The 21,025-nt window shown below is 28.0% G+C and overlaps 1 protein-coding gene across 1 annotated transcript in view; it reads left to right on the top strand.

Moving 5' to 3' along the window:
- Positions 1–21,025, top strand: part of LOC107444454 (cell adhesion molecule Dscam1) — a 54,843-nt gene that overhangs the window by 6,993 nt on the left and 26,825 nt on the right. The window contains exon 2 of the mRNA XM_043046326.2: positions 2,593–2,874. Coding sequence (XP_042902260.1) covers positions 2,593–2,874 — 282 coding nt within the window. The remainder of the gene's footprint in view (positions 1–2,592; positions 2,875–21,025) is intronic.

The raw sequence follows: 21,025 nt of genomic DNA, 5'->3' as shown, positions 1-21,025 counted from the left end.
TAATCAAATGCTTGCTAGTAATTTTCTTAAAACTATTTGTATTGTTATTTTGTGCATGTTATTGTGCCAAAAAAGTTTCTGAGTTAAATTGCAAATAATTGTCAACATGGATCGAGATTTAATAACATCAGTTCGATATAGATAATCATTGACGCAACGTTGCTCATCATTCCGAAATATAGTCGGTGGGAATTAAAAAAAAAGAAAATAATCAATAAATCATTACTGATGAATAACATTATGAAATCACACATAAAACTAAAAGTCATATACCGTCACATTTAATAAAGCTAAAATAATTCCAATTATTTATTTATTATTTGTTCCCCTTCCAGTGGCTTTACGTCATTAAATTAAGCAAATCATATTTTTTTGCAATTCATTCCATCAGAATAAAGATTAATTGTAATCAATATCGCTTGATATCATACAATTGCTTGCTGTCAACTCATAATAATTCAAATTTAGTACTACCAAGTAATTTTTATCATCATCGAGGACCCGTAAGTAACCTATTTCCACAGTATCTGTATTAAAACTGATCAGTATTAATGGTATTTTAATATTCAAATGCATCAAGATAAAACTTTGTATCTATATTATTATCTTTGGTACTTATTACCAGTACTGTAAAATACTAAGCTTTTTGCAAAATATTGAGTGGTAGACAATTAAAAACGGAAGCTTTCAGAACTTTTTTGTAATTTTGCCAACATTTTAAAATTCACTTCAAGAGCTGAAGCAAAGAGGAATTTCATATGAACTTTTGAATCATCCAAAACCAACTTTAAATCATATTTACAAAACCGACTTTAAATCATAGTGTTGGAAATCAACTTTAAATCATATTTAAAAGAGGATCCTACATTAAAACATAAACATAGCTACCACTAAAATAAATTTCACAAAAAGAGTGGAAAATTGTCAGTCTTTTCTATAACATACCCTCCAACATTTCAGTTTTGTACAAAATACATTATCAGTGGTAGCAAACTGAAGCTGAAATTTTAAAAACAAATAAAATTCTTATGAGATTAATAGATTTCTTATAAACAATAGAAATCTCCATCTGATCTTTAGCATGCTGTTTAAAATATTAATAAGTAATGGTTCCAAATAGTTTTTTTAATACTAATTCATTAAAATATTAATGCACTTTCTTTGCTGCCACTGGAAAAAATATTGCTTGGAACTATGAAAATCAGTAGTGAATTTTTTTATTAAAACTGCCCCAATTTCCATAATACCAATTATGTTTCCAAAATTAAGTAAGAGTCAGTATTAGTATTGCAATTCTTTGGTTCCCCTAATTGAATAAGTATCTTTTTGAATTAGTATAAGATATGTATATAAAAGTACATCGAACTTTTTTGCTTTTTAGTATGTAACTTTTTATTTTATTTAAATGAGCACATATTACCAAAATTAATTACACATTGGATCCAATAATAGGATGATGATTTCTTACGGTTTCTCTAAAGCAAAGTTTGTGAACTTTTTAATATGGGGACCCCATAATATTTACGAAAATTTTGTGGGACCCCATAATCATTGCGTAAATCTAACATAAAGTGAGTTAAACTGTCAGTTTTTTCACCTGTACTGTAATATTCTACAGCAATTTTAGGTCATTAGCTTTAATTTTTAATTTTAAAACATTGAATAATGTGGAAAATTGAAATAAGTAACAAACTTAAGAACATTTTACAAACCATTGATGGTTGGCTTCCAAATTCTTAAAGTATGAGCCTCGGTGTGCCCGGTATCTGGGGTAGTAGTGTCATCATATCTTGCATTACCGGACAATATTACATGCTGTGGTTTGTTAAAAAATTTCGGTTGGAAACTCCCGAACTCTTCTTGTCCTGTAAGAAATTTATTTAAATGAAAGTTAGTCAGAAGTTTTCCTAGTTTTGAATCCTTGCAGGATTTGTATATCTGAACCTGTCGCTTGCCCTCTAATCACTTTGATTAAGGTTCATAGTGACTTGCTTTACGACAGATTTGACCTGAGATTTATCACTTTGAATTCTTATGCCTACCCGTCTGAGTTTAATTGATGCTTATGCTGTCTTTTCAGCCTCCTCGTTTCATTCTAACCCAATATGAGCCTTGATCCCCTTTTTTTTTCTTTTTTTTTTACAAAAGTTTATGCTTCAGAAATATTTTATTTCTCCAATTATTTGTAATTTAGGAGCTAGATCTCCCGACTGAATAACGAAGACAGCGAATCTGTAAATATTTTGTTGGTGGGGAATTGTGCTCGCTTAACCAATGCAATGCATATTAGATGCCATGATAAGAAGCTCAGCCAGGTATACGTTACATATGGCAATGAGCTCAATCGAAAAGAAATCAATGGTAATGCCCTCCCTCCTGTAGATATAATTTCTAATGTTTATTTGTAATTGTAAATAAACATTAGAAATTAGGCAGTAATCAACTACAAAACTACAACTTGCAAAACTACATTAATAGTTCTTATTCTAATGTTACATAAATTCAATTCAATCTAATAATAATAACAATATAATAAAATATTTATGCATATTTTTTATTACAGTTTCTTTCATTAGTAAACCATTTTTTTAGGTGTGCCATTCATTCAACCATTTTCATTTCCAAGCGATGTCATTAAAGGACAAAGTGTTACTATCACATGTGCGGTGACCGCTGGCACAGGATCTTTCACATTCAAGTGGTTAAAAGATGGTCAACCTTTAGGTGATCAACCTCTATCGAGGATACAGACATTTGAGGAATATTCTTTGCTCTACTTAAAATCAGTAGATAGTTCCAGAAGTGGAAACTATACTTGTTATGTTACCAATGCTGCTGGTGTTGCCAACCATACTGTAGAGCTCATAGTATATGGTGAGTGTGTTAATTATTTCTTGAATTTTATGAACGTTAAGCAATTGATTAATAATGAAACATGCTTAGTAAAAAATGGCCTTACTTTTAACTATCAGATAACCTTTCAGAATATCGTCTGAAAGTAAGATTTAGTTTAATTTTAATAGCGCTAAAAGAATAGAATTTCGCAAGTACACATAAAAGTGTCCTGCTTTCCAGATTCTACCGTTCCTGTTTATCGTGTAGACCCTATTGAAGAATTATATGAATACTAATCCTTTATTTGTGCTGGTTAGTTATAAGTTTTTAGTGCAAGGGCAAAAAAAAGAGCTACATTGAGCCTAATATTTGATTAAATTTAAAAGTCTAACTTAAATGTTTTGGACTGTGCTTAGGAAATTGCTAGTTAATGTGATGGAATGCTCTTTGTTTCACTTCATTTATTAAAATGCATTTTACAAAACTCATTTACGAAATTTGAATTTTTAATTCGGTGTTCAAAAATTTTAGCAGCTTCTATAGTACCTTCTATAGAAGATTTGACAAATTTGAAAAAAAAATACCTAGAACCTAAAAAATGAAAATTTGGTAACTGAATTTTATGAGATATATTTTAAGGAATAAAATGGCACAAAAAGTATTGCAAAATGTCAAGTAAGGAATTGATATTATGATAGGTTAACGTAAGAAAAGGGGAAGATAATATATAACTCTAAAACCTCTTAATTCTATTAAAATTACAATAAAATCACCGAAAGCATTTTTTCGAAAAAAGAAAAGAAGAGAAAACAAGTAAATCAAGAAAACAAGAGCAAATAAGGAGTTTTAAAGTTCAAACAAATAAACGTTCTCGCTATTGTTCCAGTTTTTATATTACAAAGTAAATAGAAACAAATAGTCAATCAATTAGCACTCTAACTAACAATAGTCTCATAAGAACAACCACAACAATTGCCAATAAAACCCTCAATATATTTAATCCTTTAACAAGCGCGTGTTAAACCTTTTTCGAAGCAAAAGTTTCTTTTCTTTCTTATATGCGATTTCTTTAAGCCATAAGGCATGGGCGTTCAGCAAGAATGAACCACATCTTTGTTCCAGTGTAGTTCTTTTTTTCTGGTTTCTATACTGGTTTCTTCACGGACCGCATTGTATGATAAAATCGGGTGGAGTTCGTTCCAAGTTCTTCGAAAATGAAAGAGGTACAGATATCGCTTGTTATGTAAATCAATTGAATATTTTTCATTCATGAGCAGGAAGGGCGTTGGATGGTGTGTCTTATTTGCTAATAGTTCGCATATGGTATTGAAATTGCATACCACTAATTACGAATAAAGACAGGGACACATCTGGATTTAAGAAGTTTTGATTCTCTTTTTTTATTTAAGACTAAAGAGCCACGGTTCAAATAGAACTGAACATTCGATAAGAATCGGTGAGGAATAATGAAATTAAGTGGCTAACGTTTTCATACTCATTTCTATTAGCTTATTTGTTGAATTTGAGTTTTTAAATAATTCAAATCTAAAACTAACCTGATAATAAACAGATAAAATCCTACTATCACGATTTTGAATTAAAAGTTGTTTAATTTTCCGAACTTATTAAAATTGTATTTTGGCACATGATATCATATTGCCAACCCCAGAATCTAAAAATTTTCAAACAATATAGTCAAAGTCAATGATTTATAGCGTATGAGGGGCAGTGCTTCTTCAGATGAGGAGGAAAATTCTTCGACAAATAAACCAAAAGTGTAAACATTAAACATTTTATTTAGGATTTTTTTTTTATCAAAATTGTACAATTTTTCGATATAAAAGTTTCGTCACATCTGAAAGTCTGGCACATATATACTTTGTAAACATTTCACATGTACGATCCAATCTTATATTATTTTCTAGCAGGAGCGACCGTTTAATTTGTTTCCACACAAGAATTTTTTTTAAATTTTTGATTGTTTTTCAAGATAGCTGCCAAAATAACTCGTATGTGAGCACAATTTACGGTTTTGTCAAAAATATAAGTCTTTTTTAATATTTTAATTCTGAAAATCAATATTTTATTTTTCAGCGTGAAAAAAAGAATTTTGTTACTAAACAAGACTTTCTTTCCTAAATTTTTAATTTTTTTTCTAAGATTTCGGTCGAAAAAAAAAACACATTTTAATCACTTACATTTTTCTAAATTTTCAGTGAGGTAAAAAAATACAAGCAACGAACTAAAGAAATCAACCCTTGCCTTTACGGGAGTTAGTTCTACCCAAAAAATTTTCTTTTCAACTCCCGTGGGTACGTATTTCAGATAAAAGTGGCATATGAATTCTTTAACTCATATTACTCCTAAGCACAATAAAAGTTTATTAAATTTGATCTACTGGAGATAATTTTCTTTGTTTTCCTTCCAAAATCTATTACCTTTAATCTTCCCATGATACACTTTCTATGAAGAACAGAAACGGAGTCTCTTATAAATTAAAACAGATTGCAATTGAAAATTCTTACTCAGTTTTTCTTGCCAATTCAAGCACTAAGAAGCAATTCAATAATAACTCTATTTCGAAATATCAAATTCCCCTTAACTTCAAAAGATCATCACTCAGGTCGTATGCCAAAGATTTTGAAAAACTTAACTAATTACACCAAACTTTACCTCCTTCCTCACCCCATAGCACTAGGTCAACACTCCTGGGAGTTAGGACCTAATTTAGGGGAGGACGTTGAGTTAGGTGTCATTTAGACAGGTTTTTCAATTTACCAAACAACTCGTTTTTATTTTTTCAATCTGATTTATTTTACTGATCGAATCTAACCTTTATTTATCTCGAAAATCTCAATATTATTATTTTTTTTTCAAATTCAGGGCCCAAATGCAACAACCTGTATATCAAATACTGAGATACACTTATTTTTTGAAAAAAGCCAAAATCTACTTATAAGTTAAGGGTGTCTGTTAGTGATTTTGAAGTTAACCCCACCTTTCCGAGGGTGAGTTTAAGCAGTTTAGATCCAATATGATTTTCTTGAGGCATTTGAGCCTTTCTATACATTTTGGACATGCATTTGGACATGTATATTTTGAACGTGTGTATTTTGGACGTATATTTTTCCATATAGCACAAAATTCGAGCAATCTTAAAATAAATGGGAAGTAACTCTAAAATAAAATTCATTAATGCAGTATGTATTAATTGACTGTTTCTTTCAAAGAACCAAATGAAAGTATTAAAAAGCTTATTCTGAAACTAGATCTTAAATCTTTATTGATTTGCCCAAATTAAATATGCTTTCTTTGTTTTTGTAAAATCCAGAATCGATAGGTGCTAATAGCAATACAAATGTTTCACCATTGAATGAAGTTCAAATGATTTGCATCATAATTGTGACACCAGAATGAAATACATTAATACAGCGTTTGTTAATTAACTGTTTTTCAAATTCCAAAAAGAAGGAAAATTCCTTTAAAATTTAATATTGCAAACATATTCTCCTACTTTCATTTATTTAATAATTTCTTTCTTGTTTTCCCAAAGAGAATGTTTTCTCTGTTACTGTTACATTCAAGAGTAAACAGATGTTAATAATAATAGTGATATATTTATTTCCGTATAAAATAAAATCCAATCACAACATAAGCACGGCTCCAGGCATTCGAGAATAAAGTTCATTAAGGCAGCATGTTTTTTTGCTGTTTCTTAACCTTCTAAATGCAAATCAAATCTCAACTTAGAATTGCAAACACATTTTGATATCTTATTCAGCACATAAAGTTCGAATAATATAAACATGGCTTTAGAATAAAATGCTTCAATGCAGATTTATGAATAGGCTGTTTTTTCAAACTATTCATACGAATCTTAATAGACAATCAAAAAGGTTATGTAAAAGATATCAGACGAACTCTGACGTATTATAGATCTTCTTAAATTGCCCAAGTTGAGAGGACTTTACTTATTTTTTGTTAACCCCGGGAATAAACAAGAACGATAATATTTGTTTTTCTATACTGAATAAAATTCAAATTCTATGTACAAATACAACATGATCCACGCAGCATATGTAGGATGCTTTCATTCTCAAGATAAAATTTTAAAATTTGGCAAAAGAATATCATAAAAAATATCTCAACAGATGCGCAGAGCGTGTCTGTCAACGAAACTTAACAATAGATAATTTGCATACGCGTGATCCTCTCGTTGCTGTTATAAAAATATTATGCGTATAACGAACTCCTTATTTGTGAGTATATAGTTCAAGGTTAGACTCATTATTTATCATAAGTTAAAGAAGATACAAATTAGAAAGAAGTTAAATTAATTTACATTATGTCCAATTTTGATTGTATTATTTATGAATCCCACAATCTAGCTGCGATTATGAAAGTGTTTAGAATCAAGGAGTATGTTTCCGCGTTAAAGTTTATTTCGCTTTGTTCATTCATTAACTTATTTAGCCGGAAAGCGTTTTCTGAGAAATCAGCCGGTATGTATTTGTCTTTGAATTAACAACAACATAAAAATTTCGAAAGATCGATATCAACTATAAAATATTCTTAATATCTTACGGCTTGTAATGCTGTTATTGTACTCTATAACTAGAGAAATAAATATTTTTAGAGTTACTTATTTTTAGCCAGTCATAGCTTCAACATGTTGCAACACGGTAACTAAACGTATATGAAACTTAGAACTCGACAACTTTTAAAATAGGAAGAAAAAAAATTTCGGCAAAAAACCGATGTTTCAGAGTTATAACATGGAAAAAACATTATGCGGGTTTTAAATTAACCATTAACGCCTAGGCAATAGTGGATTCACCTAAACACGCATCTTTATTTTGTGATAAAGAGAAGAAAAATTCTTCATTATTCATAATTGTTTATAATGATGGTGAAATTCTTAAAAGCAAATATAATTATTTTTATAAATTAAAAATAAAAAAACGAATGTTGACACACATAGAATTTTTTCTATGGGGTTCTCCTTTTTGTTTGTTTATAGGATGTTTTAACAGGTTACGAATTGAAGTTAAAATTTCTAAGTGGTGATATAGGAATTAAAATATTATCTAAATATTGAAAAAATGACTTTATTTTAAGTGCTTAGTGGTTAATTATCGATAATTACAAATCTCAATTCAAAATCAACCGATTCAAGATTGTGAAAACACAACAACAAACATCTTGTCTAATTATACCAAAATAATTTAGTTTTTGGAATAATTAAGTTTTTTGATAACGAAATTCCTATTTCTCAGATCTGTGCAGATGCTCTTTCTGCAAAATTAACGATAGTTAAATGAACGGTGCTCAAAAAATAATAATAATGAATAAATAAACGGACCACCCGGAATAAATTTTGATCTAAAGATGGGATCTCCACCTTCTAGGCTTTAGTTATAGTTTGAAGGAGTGTCTTTAAATATGCTAATTAATTAATGCAGACTTTTAAGTTACGAAATCAGAATCAAAAATAAACTGAATAAACATACCTTTTTTCGACGGATTCAAATTTCTGACCCACAAAATATAGGCGAAGATGCAATCTGGGAAGTATGGTCCTAATAGCTGGTCAGGAAAGCGGTCCTAAGTTTGGACCTCTTAAAGTTACTTTTTCAGGAAACTTTTCAATCGAATTAAAAACTTTTTGCAAACAATTATAAAATATGTTATGGGGTTCAAACTTCAAACTATGAGTTCCATGGATTTTGGGCTTCAGAAATCCGAATCCATCGAAAAATGGTATTTTTATTCAGAGAAAATATCTTTATTCAAAGAAGTTACTCCGAGTGGTTCGATTTTTTTTTTCTTCTTCTTTTTTTCCGCACTGTACATTGTACAACTTCTAAAACTAAAAACTTTTGCGCTATGTTTTGCCTCATTAATTATATTGAGACAAGATTACTGAACAGCAAAATTCAATAAGTCATATGAATCTACAGTCCCCTTTTACTCTATTTTATTGGTATCCACAGCGAGTGTGAATTGATTTATATATTCTGTAGAAATTATAGGCAAGTTATAATACGTTATTACTGAATTTTTCCTTTAAAAAGACTTCACATGCAATTGCAAAAGAAGTCAGAAATCGCATGTTGGATAGTAAAAACTGACTTTCTCGAAACCACATGGGAACACCCCTTTCCTTTCACAATTGGAGTTGATGGCTGATTCTCACATTTTGTTCCCAACTTCAATTAAATTTGATATAAGGTCAAGGCTGTTCAAGTATATTCGCAACCTTGAAGAAATAAAAAAGAATGTGGGTGACTGAAAAGAATTTTAATACTCTATGCTTAAAATAATTTTGATTTTCTGAATTTAAATATTGTCTTGTATAGTATAGTCTTCGGAGTATAAATTCTTGTTTTCACGTTGAATTCACGTTTTCTTGTATTTTAGAACGGCTCCTTTTTTTTAGATTTGTCCTGTTTTTTTTAATTGTATTGACTAATACCTCAGACATCTATATTATAGGTCAATAGGTTATTTCCGCATCTATAAGCATGCGGTTCAATTATATTAATTCTTCAAAACCTTTTTAGTTGATTTAAAACACTTTAATTATTTTTTCATCATAGTGAAAGTAATTCTGTTGAACTGATTTTGCAATTTTTTCATTTTTTTTTTAGAAAAATCAGCAAATATTTTTCGTTTCAAATTTATTACATCATGCTTAACTATACCAAGTAATTTATACCTTTAAAAAAATTGATACTTATATATAGGGAAATGTGACAGTGTATAAAAATGTATAATAACTGTGCAACTTGCCAGTAAAAAAAAAATTATAATAATAAATTATCATTATAAGTACTACATGTAAGCATGATTTTAAGATTTTAGAGCACATTATATTCCGTCTCAAACGGTTATAGTGACGGGAGAAGAAGTGAAAAAAGTGATAGACTTAAAAATTGCTAAATATGGCTTTTTATAAGCTTTTTATGAAAAAAATTAGGTATTGTTTCCGATGTGAATTTCATACTGAATCAAATGGAGCCAATTCTAAGTCGATAGAACTAGAATTAGAATTGATTGAAATTTTATGAATAAATTGTACATTTTTATGTTTATACCGCATTACTTACCTGAAATTTGCTATATAAACAAAGTATTCTCCTTTTTTTCAACAAAAAAAAAAAAAAAAAAAACTCTAAATCGAATTCACACCTTCAGGATCAGCAAGTGTAGAAGGAAGAGCTTCTTCAAGCTCGCAAAATTCAAGTTTATGCGTACTAATATGAGATGTAACACGTGAGTACCATATTGAAATTACATCCGTGTGATCTCGGATGGCTAAAGTCAGAAATGCTCATTTTATATGGGATACCGTAGGCCTGTAAGGGACAATCTTGCGATCGCATCCATGTAATCACGGTCCAGAAGAGGCTAAACCAAATTAAAATCGATTGCTTGCTATTAGTTTTAAACTTATAAACTTTTTATGCATAAACATACGTAAAGATTACACTTTTGTACTCTCACCTGTTTATGCACCTGATGTTGCTTTTTATGCAAGGGAGTCTCTTGTAATTTCTCATGCAGAATCCAGGTAGAATCGATAGTTTAGAAGTTATAAAAGCTACAAAAGTTTCGTGTATCTAAAGTACAAATTTTGACTTTAACCACCAATAGTTTCCTATATCATTTATATTATGTTGCATGTGCATTATTTTATTTGTCACCTTTCACAGCATAAATTAAAATTTTTAACCCCTTAAAGTTAAAAGTTTAACCCTTTAGGTCTCTGCTCATTATTATTTTTACTCCTAAAATATCACTACTATTTTGATCAATAAAAAAATATATCACAACTATGATAATATGTATAATTAACTATGTTTTAGTTGAATTTATGAACTGTTACAATTGACCCCGTAAGTGGGGACAATTGTAACAAGTGCACGACTGTCAAAAATTGTTAATAACTAATATAATAACATTTAAAATTAGGTATTTATTTTTTTTTCTAGTAGAGGATAGTCTACTTTACTCGTCTGTCAATTAATACTAATAATATATTGGATTTTTTGTTAGTTAAAAATAGTTAAGTAAAAAATTTTACAATTGACCTCACTCTCTCCTACCTAATAAATCATTTTAAAAGAAATATTAAATTGCAATTTTTTTAACGATAAATTGTTCCAAAAAAAATCCACAGACTTAAATTAATACTAAAAAACTGTCAAAGAATTCATCCGATATTACAGTTGATACTTCAAGGGGTAGATGAACTAGTCGGTGAAGAGAGGAAAAATAACAAGTAATTGAATCTTCTCCATACAATTGAAGATCTTAGATTCAATCAAGGATAGTGTTTCATATAAAAATTAAATAATTGAGCTTGGCTTCTTGCCAAAGCATCCGTTATTTAATGGCTGAGAATTTCACTGTCTATTTTGCTTTACGCTTCAGAAAAGGTCATCTCTAAAATCTTCTACAGCTAATTTATGCTGTTTAAATATCTTAATTTGTTTACTTTCCTCAAAGAAAACCAGATTGTTTTACAAGTCTTCTCAGCTAAATGTAAATTTGGATCGAGATTTTTTTATCGTGTAAAAATGGTATTGAAAACAGTTATTATAAAACGTAAGCATTTTTCAGAAAAATCGAATTTGAAATATTATTTTCGAAATAAAATTAATAAAATTATTAAATTCGTATTAAATGAATAAATGTTTTAAATTTATGTATGGATAATATTAACAATGCAGTAGCAAAGTGTTCTAATGATTTTTTAAAAAACAAGTCACATAAATGAAATTAAATAAAAATATTTAATTACGTATTACAGAAATAGATTAGATTTGGTTAAAATCTGGACAATAAAGAGATCTTCTAGTACAAATTGAACAAATATCATCTAACACTTAACCTCATTCTTGAGAAATTTTAAAATAAATTTATGCGTTATAACTATGTAGTTATGAAATTACCGAAAATTAAACTATTTGTAAATGTATAAAACATATATAATCTATTTTCTTAGAGATTAATTTGGTGTGATTAAAATTCAGAAATATTAAAAAAAATCTTACGTATAGTTCAAGAAATAAAAAAAAACTTTTTTATTTATTTAAATGAATTTAAATATAATGTCAATTATTTATTAACTACATTATCAAAAAATGCATGGTAAAAAAAAAAACGTCGAACTATGTAATTTGTAAATCACATATTAGTTTTATATGATAAAAAATCAAGTATTTGAGAGACAGTTTTAAAGAAGATTCACCGGAAAAAAGGAATTTTCTTTAAAATGTCCAATGTCCCCATTCAGAATTTTCATCCTTCAGAATCCATAGATTTGTGGTGGAAAGATTCATGTAGAAGGTGAGTTCCTTAACAATTCCCGTATTTTTCAAAGTTGTAATGTAAACATGAAATGTATTTTGCCTCCCCAAATATTTTTACATTAAGATCTTCGCAGTTCTGTTTAACTAAATATATTATTTTTATTGTTGAATTAATTTTTGCAACCGTAAATTATTTCTGATTTAATGGGATTTTTTTTAAATAAATAAAATTTTATTTAAGCAAACAAAAAGTTTGTAAGAGTGGCTATTAATTTAAATGAACCAATCGATATTGGTCACCGACTCATTTGGTGTGAGAAAAAAGTGACTATTTAGTCGTTAGAGTCTTAATATAGTCACGGCTGAAAGTTAAATTAGTCTTAATATAGTCACGGCTGAAAGTTAAATTAGTCTTAATATATTCACTGACTGAAAACCTAAATTTTCCGGGTCTAACTGGTGATTCTTTTCATCCATTCATTTTTATTAAACAATTCTAATAAAATCAATATTTTGGTTATAAGTATAAACTATTATTAGAATTTACCAAAATCTTTAACCGTAAAAATAATTTAACAATCCGCAGCTTTAGATAAAAATTTGTTTGACTTTACTCAATGCTGGAACAATCTATTTGCTTTTCTGATAGTTGTTGAATTGATTCCACCGTCTAGATTTAAATCTCTGTTTAAACTCACTCCTTGCTTCAAGAACAGTTCACATACACAAATAAATTGCAGATTGCATTCTTTTATCAGTGTTTTAACTCTAAATAATTTTGATAATTAGCTTGCTTTTAGATTATATGCTAGTAATATGTCTGATTAAGTAAGATAGGAAAAGTAAATTCTAACTTACGTCAATATATATTTAACTTGTATAGCGATTATTCTTCTAACTTGATTACGATTTACGTGAATTTTACTTTCTACTCACTATTTTTTCCCCTCTGGTGCAGAAAAGTAGTTGAAAGGTTTCAAAGGCATACTAATAAAGTCTTGTATTTTCTATTTGCATGGAATACTGCAATCAATATTTTTTCAGTAAATTCTAACTTACGTCAATATATATTTAACTTGTATAGCGATTATTCTTCTAACTTGATTACGATTTACGCTAACTTAACTTTATACTCACTATTTTTTTTCCTCTAGTGCAGAAAAGTAGTTGAAAGGTTTCAAAGACATACTAATAAAGTCTTGTATTTTCTATTTGCATGGAATACGGCAATCAATATTTTTTTAATATTGGAATGTTGATTTTCTCGTCTCGTTGACATGACGCTGATCTAACATATTAATATCCCCAATCGTTATAGGATTATGGTTTGGAGTTTCATTGCAAGTTTTTTCTATTGCGTAGCGCAAATGTATGTTCGTTTTATTCGGCAATTTTTTCTGAATAATTATTGACCCTCCTAATTTTCTTGCTCCATTATCTGATTTCCACACAAAATCACGAATCTACATTTGTCAAATCTACAAATGTTTTTAGCAAACAATATAGGTATGCAGCTCAGTAAAAATAGTTAAATAAATGCAATATGTATAACAATTTAACATTAGTTTATCAGATATGATTCCAGAAAAGTATCATAATAATTTATGTGAAAATTCATTAAAATATCTATTATTACATAAATAATTAAACGAAATAATTATAAATAAATATGAAGAATTGAATATTTAAAATAATTGATAAGTAAAAAGAAAATATTGCTTTTATATGAACTTGAGAAGACTTCTAATTACTTCTTAATGAAAGAAACAAAGAAAAGTTCTCGTTTAACGTTATTTAAAAATATTTACATTACAATTAAATTGCATTTTATAGTAAAAAGTATTAAAAAATAAGTGTTGAAATTAAATGCAAAAAGTAAAAATAATAGCTCATGCAATGTTTTTAAAAACTGATTAAATAATGTTTGACTTAAAATGAATTGACATAATCAAGATTACTGAGCACGCGTCCTGGATAAAAATGAAATAGTAACCTGTGATAAAAAATGTTTTGAGAAGTTTTGAGGCTGAATATATCATTAAAACAATTGATAAAATTGATACAAAACGTTAATTTAATATAAATTCTATATTCATATTTTTATCAATCCTAGAAATCTTGTTAATAAGAAAAACAAGAAATCATTTGTAAAAATATTTTTAATTGATTGAATGTACGTGATTGAAATTTATGTAAAGGAATATACAATTAAAAATATGCATAAAAAGTTATGGTGATTGAACTTATAGTGAGAAGTACTATGAGTAATTTACCACGCACTCTGATAACAACATAAATTCTAACCACAGATTTCATCTTATTCAAAGAAAAAATATCTTAGAAATGAGATGCATCTGCAACAACCAGATTCACAGTCGAGGCATTGGCCCTGATGATTATCATGTAAATTTTTTTTTTTTTTAATGTAACAAAAATAATTGACTCGTTGGTTAGAGAAATAACTTTTTTATAATTTTGTTTTTTAGAGAGGACACTGGGTAAAGGGTTGAATTACAGTTCTGGTGTCTGTCAAAGTCAGTAATTCCAGAATTAATAAGTCGTCACAATGTCTCTGAGAGATTTAGTGAATGAGGCTTGTGAGATGTTTCGAGTCTCTCCTAGCTATAATCCGTTGACGCGGAGTTTTTATTAAACACATTTTTCTTATTTTTTCATTATTTTGTAATAATTTAGGTCAAAATAAGTGGAAAAATTATAGATAGAATTCTAATAATTGTTATGAAACACTGGTGTCTTTTTCTACGTTAAAGGTAAAATCTTCCAAACAATAATTTTTCAAATTTGCGCTTATGTAGAGTTATTTAGATCTAAGAGAAGCCGTTACTCATCATTGAAATTTCTTTGATTTACAGAATCAATTATTCATGAATTTTTGAATAAGAATAAAAAAACTCAAATGACTTTTTTGGATTTTATATTCTAGTTCTAATAATATTCCGTTATTCTAACAGATCAGATTTTTTAGTGACTATTAGCCTGTTTTTTTATAATAACTATAAAACACCAAAATATATTTTTGCTTGTTCTTTGAGTGTCAGAATTTTTTTTTATATACAAGAGACACCGGAGTCCTATCGGCGTCAAAGGGTTAAAAAGAACCTTAACGTGTTCTCTTCTTTGTAGAAAAATTTGTAATAGATCAAAATTTTTAATTAAATAAAATTTTAATAATAAAATAGTCATAGTTAGAAAATATTTCTAAAAAGTTTTGAATAAAATTATGCAAAAGAATGCAGAATTCAGAATGATTAAAATTAAGATAGGAAAGCTATCTTTGAGTTAGAGTAATAAAACCAAAAACAAAGTTCAAACCAAAACTAAACTTCTAGCACAATAATAATAAAATAATAAATATGTTGAAGCATGCACGTTTTCCAAAATTATAAATAAATACCATCTTCAGTTTGAAGAAAAATTTACTGGTTTCTATGTATTTTAATTACTGAAATTATTAGAAACTCTATTTTTAATATATGGGCAAATTATCTATCGAAATCGTATGACCAAGATAAGGCCTAAGTCTGCGAAGCTATAATTGATAATTTTAAGCTTTTTCTTATCGCTTTTAGAGTTGATAAATCAATTTATTAAACATAATATTTCCATCCAAATGAACTATTTACTGACGTTTACCCACAGTTGATGCAAATGAACTGATTATGATTCGAATCAACTTTCTCAAATCAGGATACTAAATTCAATATCCATACGTAAGAATCCCAAACAAAATAAGGCGAACCTCATTTATTCTAATTATATTCAATGATATTCAAGTAAGACTTAACTCTGATTAACCCAACAGATTAGAACAAACTTATTCCAACAACTAAAAATTTGCATAAAGTTTTAAAATGATCAATAGTTTTAAAAAATAACTTGAATGATTAGTTTGGTAATAGATAAATAAAAAGTTTAAAGGCACAAGAGCCGAATCATTCAATATTTACTGCTTCTATCATTCAATTCTGCCAACGAGTATATTGACAGTGAGTTGACTCAATTGCCTTCATTGATAGAGGATCTGTTAAATACTGAGAGAAATTGCTAATTCAAAAGTAGGTAAAAAAATATCTAGTAACACCGTGCTCTATTACTTAGGAATAAAATATTTTTTATTTATTACCACGTTTATATCAACTTGCCTTCGTGTATGTCTGTCCGGGTGGAATTTTGTAATCGATTTTAAACTAACTTCCCGACTAGCTACAGACTTCAAATTTGGCACATAGTTCAGAATTGGATGACAATGCATGAAAACGAAGAGAAAAAAAACATACAAAGTAAAATAAAATTAAAATTAAAGAAAAATTAATACTTTTGCTATTGTCTTTTGTTGTCGATTCGATTATTTCAAATTAGTGTCACATGTCAGTTGAAAGGTTTTGAGTACAGTGAGTGAAAAAATTGAGATTTTGGAAGTGAGTATAAAAAAAAAATTAAAAAAAATTTATATTTTTAAAAACCACGTTTTTTTATTGGAGAATAATAATTAAAAAGCAAAAATTTGAAAAACGAAAAACGTGGGGTGCATGAAATACATAACAGTACATATACACATACATATACACATTTTCTTACTCATACACGTGCACAACCACATATACATCCACATACACATGCTTATACACAAACATATTCCACATTCAGATACAATTGCAGATATACATACACATATTCTCATGAGCACACATACTGTTACTGTTATGTATTTCATGCGCCCCAAGTTTCTCTCTTTACAATTTTTGTTTTTTAATTATTATTCTCCACTACAAAAACGTGGTTTTTAAAAATATTATTTTTATTTTTAATTTTTTTATATTTTTGAATCAATAATCTAAAGATGCAAGTTAAAAACTATTTCTTACGTCTTCTGTATTTAAAGACAATCATACTCAAGCACCTGATATTTAATTCTTCGTTAAAATAATATATTGTATGTATTTGTTTATTTTTGTTCTCATTTATTTAGTCTCTTATTTTTTCAGATACAAAAAATCTAAATTTTTCAAATCTTATTTCAACGAAGAAATTATTTGAAACTCTATATCAACTAAAAAGTTGACAATATTCTATTTAAGAATATGTATTTGCTATCGTTATCTATATTAGTGATATTAATTGAAATTTTTGCTAAATAAATTGTAGTTTTTCAAACTACAATTTCTAGCCGATTTAGAATTTTTGACAGTTTTTTTTCTCTCTCGACTTTCTTCAAAAGGTGAAGATAACGAATGAAAATAAGAGGTGAAAAATAATGATAATCTCGTGTCTGTTTTCTTATCACGCTCGCGTGAAAGTCTTCTATCACCTTGTTATTGTCTTCCTGGAGTACTTAAAGAAGTCGGGACACTATTGACTGGGATCGACCCATCTTTGATCGTCCATAGGTCGACCCCTTAGAGATCTTTCTTTAGATTATCGGCAGTTAAGATGTTTTGGAGCTCATTGTTTGCATATAGTTTCCATATCAAAGTAGATGGACGTTTGCAAACGGAAAAAAAATTTAAGGTTCTAATTTCTCCCAATGAGTTGTTGGAGCACTTTTGTGAAAATATATTCAATGATTCTTGCAATTATTTACCTATGCATGGTTATTCCAGCATGCATTATAATCATACATTGATAATTATCAAAAAAATAATATTATTCTTAATGGAATAAAATGCATAGTAGAGCGCCGATTATCCGAACTGCTCGGGACCGAACGTGGTTCGGATAATGAAAAGTTCGGATAATTGGAAAGTTGTTTAAAATCTAGATTAAATTATTATTACTTATGCACTAACTTCCCTTCACACTTTTGCCATGCAGTTCTATCTAAAATAGCTCTGACGTGTTTAAAAGTCTCTTCTTTTTCAACTTTTAAATATTTTTTTTTTAATTTTGAATTTTTCTTATTAAATTTTAACATTTTATATTTTTTTTGTCAATTACTGATTTTACCACATTTTTCTTTATTTTCCATTGCAACCGAAATCCAGCAAAGACTTTTGTTTCAAAGAAGATGCTCTTTTTTGAGCAGCCATATCCATTCTTTTTTTTTAAATAAATCAACTGAACTGGATCAACATCATTTTGACGTTCTAGCCAATTCATTGCAATATTTAAAGAATTGCATGCATCTATATGAGAAGGTCCAGTATCTTGAAATTGATAGCCTACTTTTTCCTCTTTGATTTTCATTCAAAATTTTAGCAACAGTTTCATTATCATTTAAAATTTGAAATCCTGGGTTGTTTCGTTAAAGTTGTAAATTAAATATGGTCTTCAGATGTAGTATATATTATTTATACTTATAAATTTAGAAAAATTGTCGAAAAGTTGAAAAGTATTCTAAACTTTCGGACAGTTCGGATAATTGGACGTTCGGATAAGAAGGGTTCGGATAATCGGCGCTCTACGTAAATGCTTTTAAGCGTCATTTTAAGTCTTTATGCACATCATCAATCTTGACTACTTTACAAACATATTTGAGGATATAAACTATAATATTATGAAAGATCTAAGACACTATGGATTGTACTATTCTACTAAATGTAACTGTATATGCAAATACAATTGCATTTGAAAGCTATAAAATATGTAAGATCTAAGATGCTCTGTAGGGTGTCGTCATTTTCAGTTGTATTTTATTCCACATGATTTCTATTAAGTTTTATTCTACATGCAAATACAATTGCATTTTCAAGAATTAAAAATATGAAAGATTTGAGATATGTATATGATCACAATATTAAATTTTATTCCGCAGCTGTTCGAAGTCTTGTAATGTTAGGATAGAATTTGCTGATTTTCCCTGACTTCAGCATTTGACCCGATATGATCAAATGCTGAAATTTAATGTTTTCAGCTAATTTTTTACGAGTCATTTCCTCCTCTTTAAAAATTAATAAGAATGATATCACTTAATTTTGGGGTTACGAAACGTGAATCAATCAGTCTAGTATTTCAAAAACCGAGTTTACTTAAGAAAATGCATTATTACTTTTCCTTCCCCTTAGTCTTAATGTTAAAGAAAAAAATATTTTAGCGTATGTATTGAAATTTGGGGTTTAAAAAAATAACTTCGTATTTAGTTAGCTTTCCTCTCCTGTAAAGAAAACTAATAGTCTTAGATAGTTGAGTGATCGAGTTTTAATGTCCAAGTTCTTAAAGTGGCTATACAGTGCTTAACTTTAACGGCAACTATTGGTAATCAAATCAAACGATGTAATAAACAAAGTCTGTCACTGAAAAAAATGAGAAGATAAAATAAATAAAAATAGGAAAGAGCACGTGAATACCCCCAAAGCTCCGATTTAGTATCAAAAAACATTTCGCTTTTATATTCAATGTGAAGAAAGTTTCTGTAAAGTTTTTACTTTAATGAAATGAGGGATATTCTATATTCAATATTCAATGAAAAGAAAGATCTCATTTTAGGAGGAATGTTTTCTGTAAAGTTTTTACTTTATTGCATATTTGTATTAATTGTATTTGTATTAATATACTTTAAAGCATATTAATACAAATTTATCATAACGTATTTTTTTCTCGTTTAAGGAATCAAAGTAAACAATGTAATCTAAATAATTTGAATAAAAAAAATGGATTAACTCATCAAAAATGACAGTGTTTTGTTAAAAGCTTTCTCTCTCTTAATTCCCATTTAAAGCATATTAATACAAATTTATCATAACGTATTTTTTTCTCGTTTCAGGAATCAAAGTAAACAATGTAATCTTAATAATTTGAATAAACAAAAATGAATTAACTCATCAAAAATGACAGTGTTTTGTTAAAAGCTTTCTCTCTCTTAGTTCCCATTTAAAGCATATTAATACAAATTTATCATATTTTTTTCTCGTTTCAGGAATCAAAGTAAACAATGTAATCTAAATAATTTGAATAAACAAAAATGGATTAACTCATCAAAAATAACAGTGTTTTGTTAAAAGCTTTCTCTCTCTTAATTCCCATTTAAAGTATATTAATACAAATTTATCATAACGTATTTTTTTCTCGTTTAAGGAATCAAAGTAAACAATGTAATCTAAATAATTTGAATAAACAAAAATGGATTAACTCATCAAAAATAACAGTGTTTTGTTAAAAGCTTTCGCTCTCTTAATTCCCATTTAAAGCATATTAATAAAAATTTATCATAACGTTTTTTTTTTACGTTTAAGGAATCAAAGTAAACAATGTAATCTAAATAATTTGAATAAACAAAAATGGATTAACTCATCAAAAATGACAGTCTTTTGTTAAAAGCTTTCGCTCTCTTAATTACCATTTAAAGCATATTAATACAAATTTACCATAATGTTTTGTTTTTTTTTCTCGTTTAAGGAATCAAAGTAAACAATGTAATCTAAATAATTTGAATAAACAAAAATGGATTAGCTCATCAAAAATGACAGTCTTTTGTTAAAAGCTTTCGCTCTCTTAATTACCATTTAAAGCATATTAATACAAATTTATCATAATGTTTTGTTTTTTTTCTCGTTTAAGGAATCAAAGTAAACAATGTAATCTGAATAATTTGAATAAACAAAAATGGATTAGCTCATCAAAAATGACAGTCTTTTGTTAAAAGCTTTCGCTCTCTTAATTACCATTTAAAGCATATTAATACAAATTTATCATAATGTTTTGTTTTTTTTTTTCTCGTTTAAGGAATCAAAGTAAACAATGTAATCTAAATAATTTGAATAAACAAAAATGGATTAGCTCATCAAAAATAACAGTGTTTATTAAGTATCATCTAGTTAAGGGTAGATTTTACTTTCGACTGCTGCCTTTAAATTAAAGACAAACGACTCTAATTTTTTAAGTGATATTTTTTCTTTGGTACGCTCCCACTTCTCTCG

The sequence above is a fragment of the Parasteatoda tepidariorum genome, chromosome 8 (assembly GCF_043381705.1).
Source record: "Parasteatoda tepidariorum isolate YZ-2023 chromosome 8, CAS_Ptep_4.0, whole genome shotgun sequence".
Lineage (NCBI taxonomy): Eukaryota > Metazoa > Arthropoda > Arachnida > Araneae > Theridiidae > Parasteatoda > Parasteatoda tepidariorum.
Note: the sequence above shows the minus strand (reverse complement) of the source record. Positions and strands in the feature narration are given on the sequence as shown.